This window comes from Platichthys flesus, chromosome 14, assembly GCF_949316205.1.
Source record: "Platichthys flesus chromosome 14, fPlaFle2.1, whole genome shotgun sequence".
NCBI classification, from domain to species: domain Eukaryota; kingdom Metazoa; phylum Chordata; class Actinopteri; order Pleuronectiformes; family Pleuronectidae; genus Platichthys; species Platichthys flesus.
Window position 1 is genome coordinate 21,939,490 of NC_084958.1, and position 25,427 is coordinate 21,964,916.

Sequence of the window (25,427 nt, forward strand, 5' to 3'; positions counted from 1 at the left end):
CTGCAGTTTGGACTGTCACTGTAACCAGAGAGCATTTATTTCTCCCTGTAGAGTCTGTACACGATGCACTCAGTGTGGATTTAGGAACACGTGAAGGTCCTAATGGCCGAGATAAGGAGGCATTAGCGAGAGTCTAACTTTCTGCAGTACTCTGTCCCGGCTTCATTAACCAGCCAGCGGCTCATGAGGCAGCGTACAGATGTGAGTGGTGAACCAATACCTCACCACTGAAACTAAATCTCAGTGGGAGCCACCGGGGGAGCGATCAATAAGGAAACAACAGAAACTCTGTGTTGAACTGTCGTGGAGAAGTGTTTGGTTCTAATGAGAGAGTCACAAACCAAATGTTCTCTCAGGGTTTGAAGGACCAGAAGGGATTTAATGGAGGAGGACATTCAGAGGCAGCTCTGCAGATCTCATTTCCACTGATTGAAGATATATTTTCCCACATAAGGAGCCGAGCAGTCTGAAACCTTATTACAGCTGTTCTAACTTTTAAAAACACAAAGATGCAGGTCTGTACACAACGTTTAAACACACAATGATCACCTGCATCTATATAAACACCCTGGGTCAACACCTTCTCGTGATGGAGTGTGGGAAGAAGCCTTTAATATGTTCATCACTATTATTATTTAATCTAGAGGTGAAGGTTAGTTAACATTGGCTACAGCTTCTTATCAGATCAAACAAATTACCGGATAAAAATTGTGTTTAATACATATTTAAACATTTCTAATCTGTTTGTGGAACCAGGTCTTACAAGTTTATAGTTGTCCCATCAAGCCCAGTTCCCAGAGCCCTTTAATGGTTTGGTGTTCAGCTGAATGAACTCACCATGAGAGTGACCTGCTGGTCGTTGTGCTTCGCTCGTTCTATCAGGTTCAGTCCGTTGTGCAGCAGGTTCTCCAGGCAGCCGCTGAAGTGCTTCTTGGAGACGAGTGGTTTCTGAGAACTTAGGCTCTGGACCGTCCCTAGCATCAGCTGCAACGGCACAGAAACACAAACAGTTACACAATAATACGAGTAAAATATCTACTATTTTTATGTAGCTACAGTAGTTTTGCACGTTTCACGCTCGTCCTGTTTGTGCATTGAGACTCTGTGTATTCTGCTGCTTCACGACACCTGTTCGATGTCCCAGTGGTCGAACTCTGCAGGGATTTGAACCCTCTGTGTGTGTCTGTCCACGGTGAGGTTGAGGTGAGCGCCGCCTCTCTCCAGGACGACATGGTGCCAGTGCTGATCGTCCAACAGGCTGCCGAGGGAGGCGAGACGCCGCGGCTCCGTGGACGAAGCTCCACCTGAGACATGGCGAACAGACGAGGAGACAAGGGAATGAAAATGAGACTTTCTGTTCTCAACACAAAGCTTTGTTTCCGTTCTTTAGACCAGAGCGATGACCAGATAGAGCTTCTCCACTGTTATATTCAGATTTGTGTCAGAATCCCACAGAGAGGATCACAGCGAGGTCTCATCTCATTACAAACTTCTGTGTATCTGCAGACTCGGGTTGTGATAAAGCCTGATCTGGGAACATGGTGCGACATCATTAATGATTGATGAGCAACAGCAGGTCCGATTTAGTGGATACTTTTCTGCTCCCCCCCCCCCCAAACCTCTGTGTCTCTGCTGAGAGAGAGACAGACGAGGAGACAGAGCCGAATACAGTCAGTCATTAAAAATGTATCAGACGTTCTACAGAGACAATCCCGGCTTCACAGAGTCCGTCTGGAAGATGATGGACAAATGCATCTCTGATAGTTCAGCTCGGTTTGTGCACTTCATGAAAAAGAGGATTTTTTTTGTGGGTGAATGACAAGAAACAGTGAAATCAATACGAGAGGAGACAGGAAGAGGTTTAAAAACACACTCTGTCGATCCATCAGCATTGATCAATGCACCGGTTACTGTGTTGATGGAGCTGGAGACGAGAGGGAGAGGACTCCATGAGTGAGAGGTCCATTTGACGGATGATTTGATTTCTATGCTGAAAAGAGGAGGAATCAATGTGAGGGACCAGAGGGCAAACACACACAGAATGAAATGATAATAATATTTAGAGCGCTCCCTCTCGTTTCTGTGTCGTCTTTATCTTCCTCTGTGGTTTCCCTCTTTCCAGCAGAATCCTTTTTTTTAAGAAGCAAATGATTCCTATGAGGCTTTTTACAACCTTTAAAGCTTTTTGATTTATAATATTAATATATGTTGTTACTCTGACTGGTTGTTGGTCTATCCAGTTGTGTCCAGAGGCATTTTCTAGTATTGAATCATAAGGTGGCCAAGTGTGCAAATAGAGAAATACGCAAGAAAAGGTCACAACAGAAATCATCGTCATCAATTTGATCAATTTCTGTCACCACTGACGAGGAGCAGACTTCAATAACTTCACAAAGCATTAAACTTCAGGTTCATCACTTCATTCTGGTGTTGTTTCCGTTATTTGAAGCCTGTTCCTGTATTTGAATGTGTCGTTATTTCAGTTCTTGAACCAAAAAGGGAAAATAATGATGTGTTGTTGGAATTCAGAACAGCAGAACTGATCCCATGTGTAAAACCCACTGTCATTGAGTCCTTGAGCAAGACTGCAACATGAATTAAAATGGGGGGGGTCGTATAAAAGAATCAATAGGTCAATTCCTGACGGGAATGTGAATGTGCATGGAAAATATTAACAAGCCGCAGGTCAGCAGTTATGAAAAATGTAAAGATCAGCGTGATATTGGCACAGAGGCGAGGTCACGAGGTCGCACAAATCAAAACATGTTTCATCGTTCGGAGCACGATATATTTCCATGTAGACGCTCCTCAGTGAATCCAGACGGTGCTCGAGGATATGAGTTATTCTGCTGATGAACAAGAACGAGCACGTTCAGCGAATCCTCTCAATAAATAAGAAATCAAAATCTGCTAATGACGACAACTTAACGTCAGGGCGGATCAGACGGGATCGGTTTGCCTCCGTCTCACAGCCTCCGCTCGACAATCTGCTTTTCTCCTGCACAGTAACACTGCATCATTACAATCTCATTACAGCTGCTCACCAAATCTGATTACACAGGGAAACAGTGGCGGCTTCTATCAGGAGCTGTAATCAGCTGCAAACATCGTTTCCACACGGTAAACACACGGTTTGGAAAAGACCAATGACGCACAACTGATCCCCAGCGTGTGTGTCTCAGGGTGTGTGTCTCACTGTGCAGCTGTGGTAACGTCACCGGATTGTTTGTCAGTAGAAGATTAAAAATGCATTTGTATGTTTGCAGTTGAGTTAAAGAATTTGAGGTTTTTACAGTTTTATTGCAAGAATCTCCTGCAGTTTACTGAGATAAGAAAGAAAGACATTATTATTAGTATGTGCACAATAGTCCAGGTAAGTTTGAATAGTGAAACATGCAAAGTTATGTTTCACTATGGAGGTTTGGACACAAGCTTCTAACTGTGTGATATAAACAAGACCAAGTATGTGTTGATGTGTTAATGCACTGTGTTTAAATGTTGTGTTACTGTGAGTGTTCAGATAAACACTTGTTCAAGTTTTCTCGCCTTGAGAACGAGTTCACTGGGTTTTTACAATAAAGTCAACGAGTCAATAGAGTCGATACTCTAGACTGAGTGGCCTCGAGGAGCTTGGATCATGTTCAACGATCACTGAAAAGATCACTAGGATCAGATTTGTCGATGCACAACTGAAGCAACTGGAATAATAATAAATTAATTTAATGGATGAAATGAAATTGAGTCACAAAGTCAAGCGGAGCCACAAAACAAGAGATCTCTACAGCTGCTCACATCAGATGAAGACAAGACGTCGCACAAAGAGTTCAGAACCAACTCGAAACAATTTAATCTACAATCGGTTTTCTATCTATCTGTGTTTTCCACAATAGAGTTTCTGTTTTCATCATTCAGAGTTTCCCCATAAAGCGAAACGCAGCTGTTCCAACCTGGATGTGTTCACAGAGCAGAACCGAGCCCGAGCCCCGGGTCAATGCACACAGCAGACAAGTTCAATTACACAACCTGCAACCTGAAAAGGCAATGTCGAGGAAAAAAGAGACAGTGGAAGGGAGGAAGAGAAAGAAAAGATGAGCGAGAAGTATAAAAGGTAACTGCCCGTGAGAAACATGAGAGGAAAATGGTCCAGGACTGGAGAAGCATTGAGAGGCAGAATCACACAAACAGTGTTGAGGGAGAAAAGTGAAATGATGAGATGGAATGAAGAGGAGGAGGCTGCAAAAAGCAAAAAGCCGCTTCTGATATGAAATAAACAAAATGATCGGGCGACAATAGAAGAGAAGATGGAGAAACGGACAGAAATACAAAGAGAGAGTTTTCAGTGTCGGCCTCTCTACGAATGTTTAATCGTCTCTCACTGAGCTGCAGCTTCTCTTCGTGGTGCCTCCGGTTTTATAAGAGAAGATGAAACAATTCTTATTTTATAACGAGAGTCTTTTTCTTCGTGGTACAACAAAGACATCAGTTCTCTGGAGCTGAATCTCTTTGTGACACGTTTACAAATGAAAGAGGGATTTAAATCAGGTGTGATTTAAATCCTTCTTTCATCTGAAAACAGGACGGAGGAAAGATGAGATGTTAAATGAGGTGGAGGAAGACTCAGTGAGATGGATGGAGGGATGGATGGATGGATGGATGGATGGATGGATCACTGATGAGAGTTGAGCTATGTGGCCATATGGTGATGGTTCAGCATGGCAGCCTGACAACCTCTGGTTTTACACCATTAAACGCACACACAAACACACAAACACACACACACGCACACACACACACACAAATGCACACACACAAACACACACACCTAAGCCACGTATTGAGTCCCGCAGAGTCCGGCCCAAACACATGCTTCAGTAAACTGGAACCATCCATCACTGCTCTAATTAGATAGAGATGCAGCAGAGCCAGGATTTAAACCAATCACGTGGCAGCTTGCAGCCAGAACTCATCTACACTTATCAGATATCAGGGTTTTATTTTGTCCTGGAGCTGATACAGATGTGTTAGAACCAATTTAACAACGGGACAGAACAACAGCCAATGTAAGAAGTCATTTTGAGGGTGATCTTCAGACTGTTCACCGCTGACTGACAGGGACAGACTCCAGATCTGTTGAGTTGTACCTGGTCCGAGCAGCAGCTGCAGTTTCCCTCTCACCAGCTCCAGACTGAAGCTGAGTCCCTGTCGTCCCTCTGCATGGAGCAGCGTCCCAGAATTCTTCAGGGTTTTGAACTTCAGAGAGACGATGTCTCTGGACGTCCTCCTGGGGCCGGGACTGAGCCTGAACACCAGACCACTGCTTCCACCGGCAAAGCTCACCACGTCCGAGGCTGGAAGACACGACGTGGAGAGAACCAGCCGGACGTTAGGGACATGTCTCAGTGTGTGTCTCATGGAGGAGCCGCCACAGACGTGGATCACAAGGACACTTTGAATCCTTAAACAGCAGCAACTGAATTAAACATTGTTTAAAATTCTAACAAACAAAACCACACACTTTCCAACAAGTTATATAATGATGTGGTATGTGTAAGAAAAACATTAGCAGAAGGTGCAACAGTCATTTCTCCAGGAGGAGCAGCAGTGAAATTAAAAAGGGGTGAATGAGTTAGACATATGTTTCTGTGCATGAAAACACTGTGAGTGTCTAGATGTCAGATGTCAGATGAAGACACACACAAACACACACACACACAAACGCACACCCACACACACACATACACACATACACCAACAAATGTATTACTACGGCTATGATGATAACATCAATGTTTGGTCCCTGTTGAATTAATTAAAGGTACATTTCAGTTTAATATCTTAATCACTCAATATGCAAAACTTTGTGAGAAACCAGGCTACATGCAAATTAATTAAAATTGTGGACAAAATTGACAGTGAATTAGTAATATGAACAAATTACAAACCTTAACCATATCAATAAAGTAATAACTTGAATCTGTCCCTCACGTTTTAAAGAGGCTCTTATTACATTAATTCAACAGCTCCCTCGTTACACTTCACACGTGTCTTCATATCTCAGGTCGATGTTTCTGCTCGTATCTGATTTTGTAAATTAAATCCATCACGCACTGCGCATACATAATTTGCTTTAATCCATTTTAATACTGGGTTCACTATGAAATACCTCCAGTCTCCTGAATACGAGATGAGAGCAGGTTGCACTAGTGATGCAGATATTGATAAAGCGAGCGGCTCCTTGTGATGGAGAAGAGGAGACTCACCATGAGGACACCCGTAGGTCTCCAGCCGGAGTCCGATCCGCCCGCTGAGGTTCCAGCTCAGAGGGATGAGGCGGAGGAAGCGAGCGATGGCCGGCTGCTGCAGCTTGTACTGAACCACACTGTCAGCGTTACTGTTCCCTGGGAAAGACTGAAACACACAAACAAAGAGGAGGAAGAGGTTTTAACTGAGGGCTTTATTCTACTGCTTTACAAATGCATAGTTGTTAATGTAATAAGATAAAGAGTGGACAGCCAAGCTAGTTGCTGTGTGAGGCTACAACACACCGATGCTGCGTCACTATTCATCACAACGTTTGCTCTCTACGCAAAGAACAAAATCAACAAGACTACAAAGTATTGTGTGAAGTGGAATAAGGTTAATTTCTTGTGTGTGGAGAAAATGCTGAAATGCTGTGTGGACCAGAGGCTGGGACCTGACCCCATCGTCCATCTGATCAGGACTTAGCTCTAAGTTATTTTCTTCACAGCTTAAAGTTCAAATCTAGAACTGATTTATCATATCCAGATCTCTGACTTGACTTGATTCAAGTTTAAAATTCTTCCAAACAAAGCAGCAGATTAGTCAAATGTTTACTCCACATTTCTTTCAGAGAGGAAACTGGGCAACACACACTAAACTTTTGCAGAAACAAAACTCTCATAACTTGTTTTCCTGTTACTGGTGATAGAACCAGAAATGATGCTCAATCAATCCAGATGTTAGATGATTGATGAAGACATCACAGAAGCTACAGAGATCACACCTTCTTCATCCTCTGGGGACGTCATCAGAATTTATTGGCGATCAATCCAGTGATCGTTTCGATTTGTCAGACATGACCAAAGAGCTGAAACTGACCTCACAACAGATAAATGCCTGATCCTGTTTATGTGCTGTTGTGTTGAGATGAGCAGTAAACAGTCTGTTCACCAGATCTGCAGAATGATCCTCCAGCTGATGGTGAGTGTGTCTCTGACTGGGCTGGTTGCCTGATGGAGCGTTCTCCCTCCATCTCTCCCATCTGCCCATCCACCCTGATTACATCCCCCCCTCCCTGTTGACATGCAGGTTAACTGGCTCCCCCCCCCCCCCCCCCGCTGCTGAGTACAAGCTTAGACGAATAATTAACTTGTTAATTCCTCTGGAGTCGTGAGAGAGTTGCGCCGCTGAGAGACTCTGTGTTGTGTCACCTTTAATAATTGTGTGTCTCATGAGGGTACGTTTGTCTTTGTGTGTTGAAAGCTTTTGTCATTCTTACAGCACAATGTGAGCTGATGAAATGTAATGAAAGACACACAAATGACACAAACAGCAGCAGACACACAGTGATGATCCTAAAAAGACTTGTTTTGACTTTGTGATACGACTTTAGATTGTGTGTGGGTGGTTTGTTTACGACTGAGTTTTCAGTTAGATTCATAGGTCACATTTTGTATCGGCGAAGCAGCTGCACAGTTTTTCCTCAGATGATAAATTAGAAGAGAACAATAAAGCAGGATTAACTTTCTGAAACATGGTTCGACTTTCTCAAACTGTGGGAAGACGGTAAATCTGCACTTCCACCCACTGGGTAGAGATTAAACTAAAAATCCGTCGCCATCTCACAGTCTATCCTGCAGTCAGCCACCAGGGGGCCACCAGGATGCCCTGGCTTCACTTTTGGGGAGCTTTCATGTCGTCCATCTTTATAAACACTCTATAGTCGACAGTGTGAGTTGTTAGACATGTTGTTATCGGATGTTTTTGAATGCAGGTTATAAAAAAGCCGGTGACAAACTCTTTTAGTCCAATATCCAGCGTTTACAGGAAACACCAAATCGTGACTTTAAAACATCCTCTTACATTAAAGCTCTTTTCCTTTCAAAGTTTTACAGACAGCGATGAGAAGAACCTCTGCCCTCTGGCCTTCTGAGTGGAAGGTGAAAGCCGGAGCCCAGTAGGTCGACATGTTGTGTTGAATCCGAGCAGCTCCTCCATCAGCTCTCCTCTGACAGCCTCTCTAATCCGGGCCGGCTAATTCACTGAAGTTCAGAGACTCTTTGAAACGAGCCCGGGATGGAGCGCGGTTTATGTCGAGTGTCAGATCAACACGTTTCTTCTAAGCTGCGAGAAGCCGCTCTGTGCTCTGACAGAGAAGATCCTCAGTGCTGAGATTAACTGGATCCTCTCCAAACCAGGACGTTTCTCATCAGAAGCTCTGCAGCGAATGTGAAGAGTCACGTTAATAAGTCCATGTTGGTTACGTGACTCGTTTGCTGCAGGGTTTGCAAGTAAGAAACTCAATCTACATATCCTGGGTGTGTGCTCGCCAGTTTTCCTCCACAACAACAACAACAACAACACAGCACAACTTTGAATACCACACACACACACACACACACAGACTCACACTGTACACACTATTGATTCCAGCATCCGACACCGCTCCAGACTGCACCGCTCGCATTGTCCGGGCCAGAAGAGTGCCGCTCAGCTGCCCCCCCCCCCCCCCCCCCCCCCCACGCCGCTCTGTGTCCATCAACAGCAGCTTAAGTGTTTTGGCAACAGGTCCACGCAGTCAGCAGAGCTCCTCCATTATTAATGAGGTGTCAAAGGCTCCTTATGACTGTGATTATCTCTGCAGGACAGACCGATCCCTGCAGGCCACAGCCACTACCCGCCATGTGCACTGTCAACACCGGGGTAACAGTCCAGGCAAATGAGCTGTAATGGACCAGAGTGCTGCTCGCTCATACGTTTAGCCCCCCCCCCCCGACACCTGAGGCGCTGCTGTTCTATCTGTGCTTGATAGTTATGAAAATGCAATTTTTACTCTTCTGTTTTTATCTTCCCTGTTAAACTCTGCTGCTGTGACAGAAATGGTCCTCGAACATGAGTCATACTTTTAATCTCTTCCTGACGCTGCACACAACGGAAATGTGTTTCTGAGCTGAGAACTAAATGATATGAGTTATATTTTAATATCACATTTATTACCAAATTTATACAAAGTTGAGTTTTAAACTGTCTGGGACCTTCCAGAGACTGAATTTCGATGAAGAGACTTAGAGAGAGATAGAGAGATAGAGAGATAGAGAGATAGATAGATAGATAGATAGATAGATAGATAGATAGATAGATAGATAGATAGATAGATAGATAGATAGATAGATAGATACATAGAGAGAGAGAGAGAGAGAGAGAGAGAGATATATAGATAGATAGATAGATAGATAGATAGATAGATAGATAGATAGATAGATAGATAGATAGATAGATAGATAGATAGAGAGAGAGAGAGAGAGAGAGAGATAGATAGATAGATAGATAGATAGATAGATAGATAGATAGATAGATAGATAGATAGATAGATAGACAGATAGAGAGAGAGAGACAGAGAGAGAGACAGAGAGATAGAAAGAAATATTCTTTTAAGGTTTGTTTCCTCAACACATCGGAAATTGTTTGTGCTTGTTAAAAATATTTGAGACTGAAGTCTCATAGCAGAAAAAAACCCTTGACACTTTTATGTCATAATTCATGTATAAATTGATTCAACACGGTTTTTGAATGACACTGTTAATTTGTCAGGAACAGATGTTTGATGTACTGCTTTACAGAGGAACTGGATCTGACGTCTCTGTACTTCTTTCTCTGCTCGCGTTGAACAACTGTTCAGACGGATGAAAGGACTGAGTGACACACAATGAATTTAAAAAAAGCAACATATTCATCCATGTCAGGGAAACAACTGCTTCAGCCAATCACACGATGTCGAGTAGAAGCTTCCAACAAGAACTGTCTCCAACGGCAGAAAGTCAGGCACTCCATCATGGACTCACCCCGAGGCTGTCCTCCTGCCGGTACTGCTTCCAGTTGTGTCCCGTGTCGCTGAACATCAGCAGGTAGGACGTCAGCCAATCGGAGCTGCCGTATCGGCCCTGGGTGGCGACGCCGGTGATCCTGGTTCGCTCCCCCAGGTCGACCTCCAGCCACTGAGACCTGTCTGAGGTGAGAGGGGACCAACCTCCAGCTCCTGCACACAGAGACAAATAAAGAAGGATTTAGTATATATCAGTCAGTTCTTTGTGTGTGTGTTTGTGTGTTATTGTGTTTACCTGCCAACTGAATAGCTTGACCTTTAAGTCTTCACTGACATCCCATTTATGAATAAAGCACATTTTCAGGAGTTTGAGACCCATTTCAGTTCTCCGATGCTCGAAGCAGCTGATTGGCTTCACTCCAGGACACCACAGGAGTTTCTCTAACGTAGGAAATTGAATTGAAAGACCCTCGAGCCGTCAGGCGGCCGCTGTGTGTTACGCAGAATGTTCCCTAATAGCCGATTTAGACACAGCAGCTACATGTTGGCACGAGTTCATTCGTCCTGACAGATGAAAAGAGAGACGCTGAAAAGAAAGCAAACCTCTGCCAAGACCCCACGATTTTCCAATTTGCAAACCTGCAGCCTCCACAGCTTCTCATGCCTCTTCTGTCATTTGTCTTTAGAGTCGGTTCTCCTCTGAGAAAATGCTGTTTTGTTGAGCAGACATGAAAAGAGTATCTCATCTTCTCACCTTCATTTTCTTTTGGCTCACAAATGCACCATATGTGACCAGTAAGAGACTTTAAACGTAATGTTGTGGAGCGACTGCGAACATGTGTCCTCTAAAAGGGTTCTGTAGTGAATTCATTGCCTTTGTTATTCTTTTATTTCTAAGATTTCGATCACTATAGAGTTTTCCTCCCTCAAATCCTGACACTCTCCTCCCTGAACAAACCTCTTTGGCCTGGAAGTTTCATTCCAAATGCACTAATGGTATTATTGTGTGTTAGTACATTTCCCACATCATCAATAACAGATTGCAGTACAATGCATTGATTAGTTGCAGAGAATGCCAGACCATTTTCATCCCTCTCCAAATATAGCGGACTGTGATCTATTGATTGCTTTTACAATCTGCTTGTAAGTCTGAGCCCTTTGCCATATAAAATATGATCAATAAGAGATTGTGGAGCCACACATTGATTTGTTTTACAGCTCCCCTGCAGGTTCCTTTCCCATGTTGCACATCAACTTTAAAGAGCAGGGTTGTAACATATCGATCGGCTCTACTCGGAGTCAGTAGGTCGAGAAAATAAAAAACAAGGTTCGACAGAAATATGTTGATGAGTTTAGTTTAATGTGCAGTTTGTAGTAGTTCCTGTGTAAAGTACTGTTTAGTGTTGTGTTAGCTAGCTGCACATATGAGTAGAATTGTGTATTATCCGACAAATAGTGAAATACTTTGAATAAAATCTGTATGAATTATCACTGCACCTGGTTTACTGTGTCCGAGGCTCACTGTGCTTTCTGTGTGTGTGTCCGTGTGTGTGTGTGTGAGTGTTTTCTGTGCGTGTGTAGGAAAGTGCTTGGTCAGGCCAAACACCAGATGGATGTTACTGAAGGAGCTGGCTGCTAACCAATATCCCACTGAGCAGACACACACACACACACACACACACACACACACACACACACACAGAATCAGACAGACACAAACATTGGAAGTCGATAAGCTCCTGTGAAGCTTTAAAAACAAACAGACAAACAGTGTAAATACTTATCAGCCTGTTTCTGTGCAGCTTAAGCCTCACTAGCATAAAACTACATTTTTAAACAGGCAGATTTGATCCCCCGGCTCCGCGGGACGGTGCTGGCTGGTTTGGATTTCGGTGCAGAGGCTGAAGTCACAGCCGCCTCCACACACACACACACACACACACACACACACACACACACACACAGACACACACACACACCAGCAGCCGTCAGATGTGGTGGAGTCATGTGGTCGTGCAGTCAAACAAACCGCTCACACCTCACAGTTGATCCCTGCAGGTGAAGGAGCTTCTGTTCTTCTGTTTCACCTTCAAGCTCTGAATCCTCTTCACCAGGATTCTTAGGTACACCACCTGAAAACATCCTGTCACTGAAAGAGCCTGACTCTTCTTCTCACGCTTAGTTTTACTTTATATTCTGATCCCAAAGACATCACATAGAAAAATCCTCCTCACCATGAAGGGAGCGAGTTTTTCAGGAAACTATTGTTGAATCAGACCGAAGCAAATCAATAGCGATGCAAATAAAATATAAACTGCATGTCACAGCAGCTCCTGTTTTCCTCAGTTTCCTTTGCAACACGTCCGAAGAAAAATGCAAACAGATAAATAAAAATCAAGACAACAGAAGCTTCACGTTTCAGAGTCAAATATTAGTTTCACTGCTGAAATCGAGCAGCAGAAGGTCGGCGTTGTTGTTCCTGTAGTGATCTCCATTCAGATCAATATTAGGTTTGACATTACGCTTGTGGTTAAATCTCTCTTCGCTCTTCATCTGTGTCGTTCAGGCAACAGTTGTTTCTTTTCAATCCTGACGAGCGGAGGAAGTGCAACTGGAAAATGAAGTGTTTTCAGTTGTGTTCTTTATTTTGTTATCAGTCAGAAAGGGAGTGTGTGAACACCGAGCGTTGGCAGGTGGAGGAGAAACGCTTGGTCTCCACCGGTGGAGCCTGATCTTCAAAGAGCTAAAGGCCAAAGCTAATAAGCACTTGACTAACAGACGGTTCCCGTGATGGCTGAGAGGACGAGAGCCGACACGCTGACCTTTTACTCATGAAGATGAGGCTGTAGAGGAAAAGAGATGAGAGAGAAACAACTCAGAGGCTGAGAGATGTTCCGTTTACTGCTCCCGCCCTGGTGCGTATGTAATTGAAACAGAGGTTGAACCTGTGGCTGAAGCTCTAAACACTTTCTGTCACGGCTGTCACTTTAAATCAAAGACATCACCCCCGGTTTCTCTTCCACTCACGGCGTCGATCAACAAACCGACTCTTACCAGCCACCGAAAGACGCAATTACAGTTAATGACGGTGGGGAGTGTGACATCACGGCTCCGACAGCCAATTAGAGAGCCCCGCTCGCCCTCAGGCTTTACCAGTCCAGAGACAGTGAGACAGCTGCCTGTGGCGACGTATAGGTCATTACCCAGCTATAAAACAAACCAGCATTTTAATTGCTTCTCATTTGTGAATGTTATTATTCAGGACGTATATCCAATTTCACCCGGCCCATTACAACCAGCTGCCAGAGGAAGACTGATACCTCAGCCATTACAAATACCATGAGCTATTTTATTATATCCAAGACCAAACTGGTTTTATTGGGCTTTAAATTAAAAATATTTACCCTTTTTGGGCCACTCAGATGTATATATTCTTACTGTACTGGAGGGTGCATTGCACTACATTGGTACTATATTCTATTCATTTCACTTCTGTAGTTACGCTGTCACAGGCTCCATCTCCTCTTCTCCTCTTCTCCTCCTCTCCTCTTCTCCTCTTCTCCTCTTCTCCTCCTCTCCCCCTCCTCTAATTCCTGCTCCTGTCCCGACTCCTCTGTGATTTAGAGATCGATCGAGTTTCGTGATCGCTGGATGTTCTAGTCCCGTCAACGTGTCTCCGAGGAAGAGGAGGTGAATTCACGAATGAATTCTAAGTGGAAGCTTTTCACCAACACGCCTCCTATTGGATTATTGATTATTGATTGGTCAGATTAACTGATGGGGGCAGTCGGGCTGTTGTGGAAGCAGCTTTATCACCTGAGAGCTGAAATACCTGCAACACCAGCAGCAGCTCTTCCATTAACCATGTCGTTCCTCACCTGTCCACCAGGGGCCCTCAGTCCTCTCCTCCTTTGCCTCACTACCTGATCAACAGCTGTTCCTCTTTCCACAGTTTAACTTCACCTGTTTCCTTGTTTTACTCCTCAGGCCTCAGTATAGAATGAAGATAAATCATGCATTTCCATAAAAACTCAATTATCCTCAGTGACAGACGACATGTTTTTCAATATAGCAAAGACATTATTTAAAAAATCTGAACTACAACTATGTTCCTCCACTTCAATCACCGTGACACAGACAAACAAAACCCCCTCAAATACAAACACCCAGGGGCTGAGGTGAAGTTACTGACCCTCTGTGTCACTGGAGAAAGACGACTGAGTCATTCTGGACCATTTGATGCTTATTCAACTTCATAAGATTAAAACCAGCCTGAAACTTTATGGCATGTTCAGCAAATCAAATATGCACTGATTAAAACATGCCTCTGGGTTCTTGGCAATTAATTGGAATTCGTTAATTGCAGCCTTCTAATTTATGTCTGTCTCTGTTTTCCGTATAACTAATTAGCATATATTTCCAGGACGATATGAATAAATTATTAGACAAATATTGGCAACTTTTGAACCAGTAATTTATTCACAGATATGAAAACTCTTATTTTGCAGATTAATCAATGCACGAAATGTGAAATTTAAATGTATATTCTTAATTCAGGTTCTGTATATTTGGTTTAATGGCTGACATATTGATATAATAATTGATCAAACTCTATATGTAGAAATAAAATACAGAATTTCCATGGATCTTGAAGGATTGAGGGACAATCCTGTTCCACAAAGCAGGAAACTAAGTATAGAGTAAATTGAGAGTCCTGTTTCATCCTGGATACTTCAGCTCTGACACCTGAAACCAACTCAATTTGTCTCCATCGCATCGTGTGTGTGTCTTTGTGTGTCTGTGTGTCTGTGTGTGTGTAACAGGTGAAGAGGAAAGTCGCTCAGGCTGCACAGCACATCTGTTCTCCTGCTCCACTGTTCAAGCTTGACGTGAGGCCGCTCTGGACGGCAGCTTCACTATAAGGACGGCGGATGGACGGATGAATAAAGAAAGGACTTCTGAGTTATTAATAATGCACCGATATTCCACCTGACCAGAGCAGGGGAGCGACAGGAACACGCAGAGACACTCGAGTGAAGCAGAGAGGAAGCGGCCGGACAGGTGGAGGAAGAGGAGGTAGATGGGTGGAGAAGAGAGCATGCATTGTGACAGACAGACGGGTGGATGGATGGAGGGAGAAGAAGGGAGACGGGTGAGAGACAGACTGTGATACAGGCTCCGAGTGGGAGCTCGTCGTTTGCATGAGAAAAAAAGGACTGATTGGAAACTGCAGCAGAATGAAAACGTGTCAGACAGACAGAGGAACCTAATGAGCCCCGAACACACAACGTGTCCTGCAGCCAACGCACAACACACATCCTCTCAGAGTGTAAAACTAACACTCAATTCAATCCACACACACAAACCAGAGCAGGGTCCAATTAAAGTTTATTCCTCTTTTAAATCCAATTCATTAATAAAGTGGATTACTGGGGCACCGTCACTCTTTTTTCTTTAAAGTCTATTCCAGCGTAATTGTTGCAACATCACTGATAATTGTCGGTGTTGCCAGAGGGGGGGGGGGGGTGAAGACTGCTATTAGCACCTGGCAAGGAGACAGAGGTGACTCCATTAGTTTCCACTGATGGAAACGTGATGTGTGAATATTCAAATGATATACAGGAAAAGGAAAGAAAGGGAAAAAGGGTTAGGGTTAGGTTAAATCCAAATAAAAAAGGATTCATTCATTCTGCAGGAGGAGGAAGTGGGAAGTAAGGAAGTACCAATACTGTGTTTCTGTTTTTAAGTAGATATTTCAGGTATTTGTACTTTCAGATTCATATCAATCATGTCGTCCATCTTTATTTACAGTTTTTGAATATTACTAATTGACAATTACTGCGATTTAGTCATTTCTCACAATGTGCTTGACTAATATAAAACTGTCATGTCACTCTGCTGCATTTGTAATAACATAGGACAACACAATATTATAATGAGTTGTTCATAATCCTCAACCATGAGCTACATGATTATATTGTGATTTCTGTCATGATGGAGCATCAGGCTCTGATCCCGAACACCAGCATCCATCAAGTACCGGTGGAATTTCAGGGCCTCGTTTGCTGAGTAAATGATCTGAAAGCAGAAAGTGCTCCTCTGAGAGCGACTGGAGGAGGCCGAGTGTTCACTGCAGCAGCAGGAGCTGGAAACGAGACGGAGGGATTTATTTATTCATCGATTTCCTCCGCAAACAGCTGTGATCTCTCGGTCGCCTGTCGCGGTCAGAACAGCTGGCAGAGGAACGTGACACACACCGCTCCTCTCATCTGGACTGGAGGAGGCGCTGGAGTGAGACTGCTCCTTCATCGCACTCCCACTGCTAATTACTGCATTTTCTCATCTTGATTTGAGTTTCATTGCTGAAGGGAAGCCGGGCGAAGCCGAGCACGAGCCGCCAGACGCATCTACATCCTGTTTGCAGGATTAAATAAGAGGTAGTGACAGGAATAGATGTGTGTTGTGTTGAATCGTGAGCAGCGTTAACCCGTCAGCCGAGCCCTGTTCTGCATCTCCAGCTCCTGTTTGGTTTCCCAGGTGGTGAAAGTCTTTCCCCGTCTCCGGCTCCCAGCTGAGACTGGGCTCAGATGTCAGGATGAAGCAGCCGAGCTTGTTCCAACCATGATCCTCATTTTGTCAAAGCCTCACGTCAAGATCCAGCGCAGGACCCCCTGCTGGGGATTCAGGCTGGATGAGCAAACACCACCCACATGTATCCTTCTGGCAGTAAACCTCCAACACGACGAGATGATGAAGCTGCAGTGTGTTCTGTCTTTTAGATTCGTCTTGTCTGTGGGAAACTATTCTGATCCTCGGTCTCCCTCCAGAGCACCAGTGAGTTACCTGGAAGTCTTATTCAGAGGAGTTTGTTCTTCGGGTTCTGAGCTTCAAAACTCGCTCTGAGCTCCAGCTTCTCTTTATAAAACCATCACGTTCGGACATGTGCTGTGCATTGAGTCAGATCTCCTTTAATCCACATTCAGTCGCTCTGCAGATCCGTCTTAATAGCAACGTCCAGGGTGCAATAAAATAATATTTTAAATATACTAAATGTAACCTTAAACTTTTGTATTGAAGTTTTTTAGTGGAACCTCAAATCTGCAGCGTTGCCAGTTGCATTTCGTCCAGATGCCTCATTTTGAACTCCTCTCTCTCCTTCCCTGTATGTTTCCTGTCTGCCGGAGTGTTTCATGGGACTTTGTGGGCCCCGGGCTAAAGGAGCCTGGGGGGCCGAACATCCAGCCGAACAGAAAGTAGGAAAGTCTAACTGTAAATCCCCCCCACCATCCCACACACACATGTATTAGGAAGTTAAGAAGGCCTCATTCTGTGGTTTGTGATGATGGTGTTGTATTCTCCTGCTCGTAGCTGATCACAGCAGTCAGCCGTTCTCAGGGGCCCCCTCTCCAGCTCAAGGGGCCCGACACTGGCCCCCACCCTGTCTCCACACCTGTGAGCCCCTGAGCACAGAGACATTCAGTCCCAGTCAGAAGCAGAAGTGTCTCCTCACCTTCTCTCCTGTTGAGTTTGGCGAAGCCGGCGGCGTGGCTGCTGGACAGCTGGGAGGAGCTTCTGAAGGACGACGGCGGCAGGTGGGACACCAGCGGGCTGTCACACGCTCCTGTCGACCAATCACAGAGCAGAGAGAAACAGACACAGTTAAGACTTTTAGATCCCTTCGTATATGGTCTGTGTTGTGCACATGTGACAGGAAACTGCAGGAAAAGTCAGGTGCCTGACGTCAGTGCTCCTAAAAAAGTTAAATTAAAGTTATTTATATATTTTTGCAGTATTAATTACAAGCTCTCAGAAATATGGAATATTTCCCTTCTCATGGTTACTTATTATTCATTCCCCTTGTCAGGAGTCATCCAGAAAGGACCATTCATAATTCATATCTCCCCTTTCCATCCCATATGAGCTGAAACTAAATATTGAAATGAGAATTATATAAAATATACATAATATTACAAATCCAAAGGAGTCAACATGTAACCAAACAGACACTGCAGCACTTGTTGAGTGTTTCAGGGCAAATGAGAAAACCAAAGGTTGTGTAGGAAAATCCCATTCATCATTTTAGCCTGGATCGAGTTGAAGTTCACCACAGCAGGTTGATGCAGAATCATCTCTCCTCCTTTAGAAAATGATAAATCAGAAAAGCAAATGGATGGAAGCCTCCAACCTCTTCTGCAGGGTTGAGATCAACAGTGAAACCCACACTGAGGATATCAGACGCAGCAGGAGATGAATTATTCTCCGTCTCTTTTAGTCAAAAACTGTTGAATTGTTAAGAAGCAGCAGGATTGGAGCTTGTGATGCTGCCAGATGAAAATCTCTTATCTCCAAATCGTCTGAGCCTTTCAGGACAGACACTGAGATTCACTTTCATCCTCAGAGCTGCAGGGTTTGTCCAAAGGGCTTTTAGAAAGGATTTTGTTTTAGGCCAAGGGGGAGTTTTAATTTAGCCCTTCCTTAAAATCAAAGCTTCGAAAATAAAGGGTTCACATGGAAACTGCTGCATCATTATTCCAACCAGGTCTCTGACAATTATAAAAACACAAGAGTCAGAGCGGAGCCTTGTCTGTGAGAAGAAGGTTTAATGTCCCCCAGGTGGAATCCAGTCTCTGAGCTGTAACGTGTTAAATGACTGAACAGTGTAATAATGTCCAGTTTGATGAATGAGCAGTGTGAGTCTCTCTGGATGGATGAATGGAAGCTGTGATCGTGTGGAGTTGTGGAGATGAACAGTGTTTTGACTGGTTCCTACCGGCTGGATACTGGCGGGTCGGAGGAAACCTTCACTTTAATGGTTTATGGATGATCGACTGCAATAAAAGCTTCACATATTACACATGCTGCCATAATTAACAGTTATGGAGCTGGTTTTAATCGGCTTCTCCTCCACGTTCTCCCAGAGACATGAGTTATAAACAGGAGTTTATCACAATGCTCTTTAGTCTTTCTGCAGATATTTCACTTGTTTGTTGAATTTACATCCCACCGAGGAAAGAGAGTTGAATGTGTGTTCAGTGAGAAGCTCTGTGGTCGGCCCAGTGTAATTACATCTCACACAGAAACACACAGAGACTCATGAACATCAGCTCCGTAAATATTCATCATTTTCCTCGGGAGCTGCAAACTTTAAAGTGTGAAGCCTCTCTGTTAATGGATGTTGTTCTCCGCCGCAGAGACAAGAGCCAATTACTGTGATTCACGCCCCCCCCCCACAGCTCTGACAACGAGGCTCCGGCTTCGATTACTCTGTCAACACCAATGTTCTTCATCTCAACAACAACAGGTCTTCATCTGCCTCTTCAGCTCCCCCACAGAGAAAAATCATAGCTTGGGGTAAATGACTATGAACCCACCGTGAACAGTTTTATTTTACTGATTATATATATGATTTGAAGAGCAGGAGGCCTCTCCGGCTCGGGGCTCCTGTGGAACTCCTCCTGGTCGTATTTATCCCTGCAGGCCTTGGACTGACAGACACTTGCTACTGTGGATGTTGAGTGAGCCCTCAGCATGAGAAGCAGGTGAATTACAGTTGTCTGAAGAGGAGGAACGAGAGGCTCGGCTCTCCAGTGCAGAGAGCTGTAATTCCCCGAGGTGATAACACTCGACACAGAGCGAGGGAGAGAGAGAGAGAGAGAGAGAAAGAGGGAGCGGCAGGAGTTTAAAAACACTTTTTTAAGAGTGGGCGTCGCTGCCAGTGTGACCAGTGGAGCACAAACAGACGGCTCCCAGCTAAATGGAGCTAAATGTGGAAATACCTGCCGGACACTGCAGCCGCTGAACCTCCACACTGACCCTCACTGGGTGGGACCGCTCCTGGATAAAGATTACATGGAAGAAACACTCCAATCTCAAATTTGACAGATTCTGCAGGGATTGCTATTTGGTGATAACCACCATTTGTAGTGTTTCATCTTCTAAAGTTGCTTCAGAGAGCTTGTTTTGAGATGTTGATAATTTCATAGCTTCTCGAAGGGAAGATGAAATTCTCCTTGTTCCCGAGGGACCCAATGTTTTCAGTTTTTTAAGAATTGAAGGATCTTCCTCACGGCTCGAATCCATTTTATCTCCTGCTGCCAATTTCCCGAAAAAGCAAATAAAAATGTACCGAACTCAATGTGCAGGGTTTCTGTGCGTGAGGATGATTTAAATCTCTCCAGCAGTTCATCCATCCTTCACTCCTCACGTCAGCCTTGTCATTCAAGGTGAGTAAACTGTGACTCTGACGGCAGAATAAGAAAAAGTCTCAAAAGATTTCAAAGGAGAAATCCCTGGAGAGTCGAGGCCTTGGCTCCGTCGAGCACGATTAATCACCGGTGACATGACAGGTGGACTAATACTTGGCACAGGAGCGACACCGAGGGAGGCCACGGCTCATTCACCTGCATTGTCCACTTCTCTACTGTTCTGCCGAATAACAAAGTGGCCACACCGGAGACCCTGAATACAGATGAGCTCCATCCATCACCTCAACAAACAGCAGCGCACGGGAGGTCCCGCTCTTCAGAGCTCTATATGCCACTCAAACCCCCGAGTTCAGTGCTTCTGAGAAGGAGCCCGGCTGAATCACTTCTCCATTCGGAGCACATCACAGGAGGCCGGATAATGAGGCTGGTTGGTTTTGCTCCGGAGAACTAACAATCATCCTCAAGCAGGAAAAACCTTGACGTCCATTTTACTAATGTGCAGATTCCAGGTTTGACCCGAAGAGGTGCAAACTACTCCTTAAGCTGCCAGAGGAGATGTAAAGGCTTGTGTCTGAGTGAGTGTATCAGGAAGCAGAACAACCGGGCGTCTTAACGAGCTGATTCCAACTCTTGAGTTCGAGCTGCATTAGGCAGGATTCTAATAAAAGATAGGAATTGTATTAAATCACAGCGTGAGTCTGTGCAGAGAGCAAACGCATCATATCTGAGACGGCCTGTTTTCAGTTCCCATCTGCTCACCCCTTCTCTTTTCATCTGCCGCACACAAATACAGGAAGTTTTCCTGAACTAGGGCAGCGACTAATGACTTGTTTTCATTATTAATAATTGGCTGTTTTATTTACTATTAGTCATTTTGTTTGAAACATGAGGGAAAATGTTGAAAATGTTGTCAAATCAATTGTCAAAACACAAAGATATTAAAGATGGAAAAATGATTATGAAAATATAATGACAACAAAGGATTTATGGATCCTAGAAGGGTGACAATTGTATTTTGAAGATTACTTTTGCATTCCCTTGCAATAGTTTCCAGTTTGCATCATGCAACATCTCCATCATCTATATCCTTCATCATTTCGAGGGTCTGTAGCCAAACCCAGCTGTTCCCGGAGCAAACCAACGCAAACTTCACTCAGAAAGATGTAAACCAGGATTACTAATATCTATGAACATGTGAAATCTTGTGTGAGTAGCAATCTGAATGTGTCTGATCTCAATCCATTCATGCACTTTGGTGATAAGTTGGCCCATCAGCCTCGGTGGAGACACTAATGTTCTAGTAGTAAGTGAGCTCACTCACTTACTATCAAGTATTTCCCTGTTGATCCATTAATTAACTAAATGTTTCAGCAGCGCAATATAACACGTATATAAATATCAGCAAATGTACTAATGTCTATTAACCAGACAAAGAGTCGATGAGGCGCTAACCCACTGATAACACTTTGTGGTTATATTCTCTTATATCTACTTGGTGCTCCCTCTTTTGTGGATTTACATTCTGGTCGAGACAGAAAGAACAAGCTGATTAAAACTGCTGAATAATTCAAACGGGAGCCAGTATGTGCTCTCCAGCCGCCTGTGGCCCGACTTGTTAATTGATTAATTGAAATGCAGAGCAGAGTGCTGTGCTAACTAATAGCCTGAAGGTAAGGACATGGCTGCAGCCCTGCTCTCCTGCTTTCCGGAGCAATGCTCCGACACAAATTAATAGCACAGGATGAGAGAATCTGATCGGGCTTCAGAGCAGCAGATGGCACCGACAGCACAGCTTTGAAAACTTCATCCAGTCGTTACTGCAGTTTATTCTGGTTTATTCTGTATGAAGTGACACTAGCTGAAGGATTTTACATCATTTAAAAACATATTCAAATAAAAGTTTAACCATTTGTTTCCCAGTTTTCCCAAGCTGCTAACTTGGATGTCCAAAGATAAAATATTCCATCATCTAAAGAGAACTAATTGCATGAACATGTGGGATCCTATCTGTGTGGGTGGCACGTTTGCATGTTCTCCTACAATTTGAGGGTGAACATCATTTGACAACCCTGTGATACCCTGTCAACCTGTTCAGGATGTTCCTGCCTCTGGGCAAATTTTGGCCGGGATAAGCTCCATCTTCCAACCCTGAAATGATCAGTGCTTATTAATTAATCGATGTTGAGGAAGATGAGGTTAAGCTGCAAGAGGGATTTAAATCGAGTCTTTCAGGTGTGAGTGGTTCAATTAAATGTGGGTGTGGAAATACGGGAGTCATTTGTGTCTTTGCAGGAAGGACGAAAGAAAGAAGAGTGCTCTTCGGAATGTTAAGTAAAGAAGAGGTAAGGAGATGGAAGGACATTACACTTCTGTCTTTGTATGGTAAGTTGTCTCGATCTTTTGGTCCTGATGCTTTAATACGAGGCGTCTGCTGTAACAGAGTTCAAATCGATCCTGACAACTACCTATATAAGTTGCTCCCAAAGGAATTCATACTCATGGTACTCTTTGCTCCCAAACTACTGTGTCACCTGAACACAACACTGTTAAACCAGCAGTTAAAACTCTGCCTCTGATATTTATGAATCTCAGTGTTCAACCTTATTTATCTGAAGTTGTATAGTCGGACTAAGTTTCTCGCTAACAACCGACTGACCCGGTCTAAATCTAATCTGCCCAACAACTATAATGAGTTCCCCACTTCTCAACAGTGCAAAGGAAGTTAAATCACTTGTTAAAACACTTATTTTCCAGCAGAAACGTGTTAATCCCCTCGAGGGTCTAACAATAGCTTTTCCTCCTTTAGAGTCAAAAGACCTTTCAGCACAATGTGGTTAAAAAATGCAGATTCATGCACGTGTTCAATGGATCGTCCGCACATCACGATCCTGATGCCTCAAAGCAGAGAACAGTCGTCCTCCTCTCCGAGCGGCGGCGTGGGCGGCGGAGCGAGAGGACGGGGGGGTGGGGGGGTTCGACCGAATCAAGTGATCAAAACAGCCACGAGCAGCATTTAAAAATCTCCTCATCTCTAAAAGTGACAAGTTTAACTCGCGTAAACACAGAGAGGGAGTTGAAACGAGCCGCTGAGCAGTTTCACCGGGGCTCGGTTCAAACGCTGCTGAAGCCCCGAAAACATTCACTTTGAATCCTAATGCCAGAATTATGCAGATTCAGAGGGAAGGCTGCCGGCTACATCACTCGTGCTAATGGCTCCAGGGGGAGATATGCATCATGAAATATCTGCTAATCCACCGGCTGCACTGATGGTGTAAATGATTGGAATATATTACCACTTAATTGAAAATATCAACACATCCACCTAAAAAAAAGCAATTTGTTTCTGTCATTCAGGCTTAAAAGCACAAAACTATTCACATCACCCAGGCAGCTTAGCGAAATTAATTCATTTTAAAAGCGACACATTAAATCAGATGGGACACTGGGGAGTTGGGGAAATGGAGAAAAACAGCACTGCTAAGACTAATACTGCATAAAGTTTTATATAATTAAAATTATATTATATATTTCCGGCCCAGTCCATTCATCAAAGTGAAAGATGTTCTTACGTCGTGACAGAAGAGTCAGACTTGTGGTGCAGATGGTTTAATAGAAACCAGTGTATGTTGGCAGACAGGATGTAAAACCAGTCTCAGACTCATGGTTTCACCTCAACCTGCGAATTCTGCAGCACCAAACCAGTGTCTCTCAGACCAGTCGTAGACAAACCAGTTAAAGCTCCATCAAGCTCCCAAACCCAAAGAGTAACGTCCAGTTTGTTTCTGTCCAGATTACACTCACGTTTTTGTGTGTGTGTGTGTGTGTGTGTGTGTGTGTGTGTGTGTACATCCTCTTCCCACCCAGTGGAAGTCACAGCATCTACTTAGTTTGACTTTACAGCCGTCCTCCCTCAGGAGACATCAGAAGACACATGCTCCTTTAAAGACGTCCCTGCAGTGAGTTGGATGTTCTCCATCTTCCTCACACACACACAGCTCAGAGATTTGCTGCTGAGATTTCTTTAAAAAAAATACATGAAGAGTTTACGTCCTTTTGACGCCTGGCCACGGTCACATGGTGTGATGAAATCAAATATACCAAGTCAGTTTATATCTCCATCTTGTTTAGATGACATTCCAAGAAATTGAAGTTGATCTGATGAAAGGCCGACAAGTTCATCAGAGTAAAATTGTAGAAACTGGCCAAAATGGCCACCAAATCTAAAATGGCGGGCTTCCTGTTTGGTCTAGCATATCTATCCAAGAGACGTATTTCTTTGTAATGAAAAGACACATGTCCTTCTTGATTTTTGTAGATGTAGACAAATCGTAGTGCCGGGGCTGCCCTTCAGGGGGCGCTAGTCAGTGATTTTTTTTGCCAGCAGCTTCTCCTTTTTGTGAGTGCTCGAGTTTCCGCCCACACTTGTAAAATGCAACTTGTAAAAATATTGTCAATGAAAAAAAAATTACACAAAAATGCTATAAGAAAAAACTAGAATCTCCAATCGATCTTAACTCAAAGCGTATTTGTTAAAACAAACTAGTTCAGTCTTCTTGCACTTTCTTTATTGCTCAGTAATACACTCACAAAGTTGACTGGATCAACGGTTGTCAGAAAATCCAAGAACAATGTTACCTTTATTTTTGTTTACCTCCACTGAGGTGGTCAAATTTTGTTGCCATTTGTGTGTTTGTCAGGTTTCAGTTTTTACATTTCTGTTTTGTTTAACTGAGAAGTTCCCCATAACTTCTCAGTTGTAGCGGACACCAAGTGTTTGTCATATGTAATTCTCTGGTGTCTTCTAAAGTCTCTTATGAAAACATAAAATTAAGTCAGTCATAGTTGTTGGTGCATGATGTCATATTTAATGCAACACAGAAGTGCCACATTCTTGAATTTTGTACGAATTTACCAGTTTTACCATATATACTTTTTTATTATGTACAATTACTTGATGCACAATGCTCTTTCTCAGTGACATGCACTTGTGTCCGTCCTGGAAGGAGGATCCATGTGGCTCCTTTAGAGGTCTCTACATTTGATTGCCTCTGTTAAGAGGAGTTTTACTCCTGTTGAGGGTGAAGATCAGAGGACGTCACACCTTGTTAAGACCTATGAGACAAATAGTGATTTGTGAATATGGGCTATACAAATACCAA

General features: G+C 43.7%; 1 protein-coding gene across 1 annotated transcript in view; it reads right to left on the reverse strand.

Moving 5' to 3' along the window:
• Positions 1-25,157, reverse strand: part of LOC133968992 (contactin-associated protein-like 4) — a 49,667-nt gene extending 24,510 nt beyond the window's left edge. Inside the window, exons 1-7 of the mRNA XM_062405293.1 lie at positions 25,145-25,157; positions 17,574-17,681; positions 10,083-10,276; positions 6,261-6,408; positions 5,142-5,348; positions 1,129-1,304; positions 838-984 (exon numbers count right to left, since the gene is read on the reverse strand). Coding sequence (XP_062261277.1) covers positions 838-984; positions 1,129-1,304; positions 5,142-5,348; positions 6,261-6,408; positions 10,083-10,276; positions 17,574-17,681; positions 25,145-25,157 — 993 coding nt within the window. The remainder of the gene's footprint in view (positions 1-837; positions 985-1,128; positions 1,305-5,141; positions 5,349-6,260; positions 6,409-10,082; positions 10,277-17,573; positions 17,682-25,144) is intronic.
• Positions 25,158-25,427: the final 270 nt, after the last annotated feature.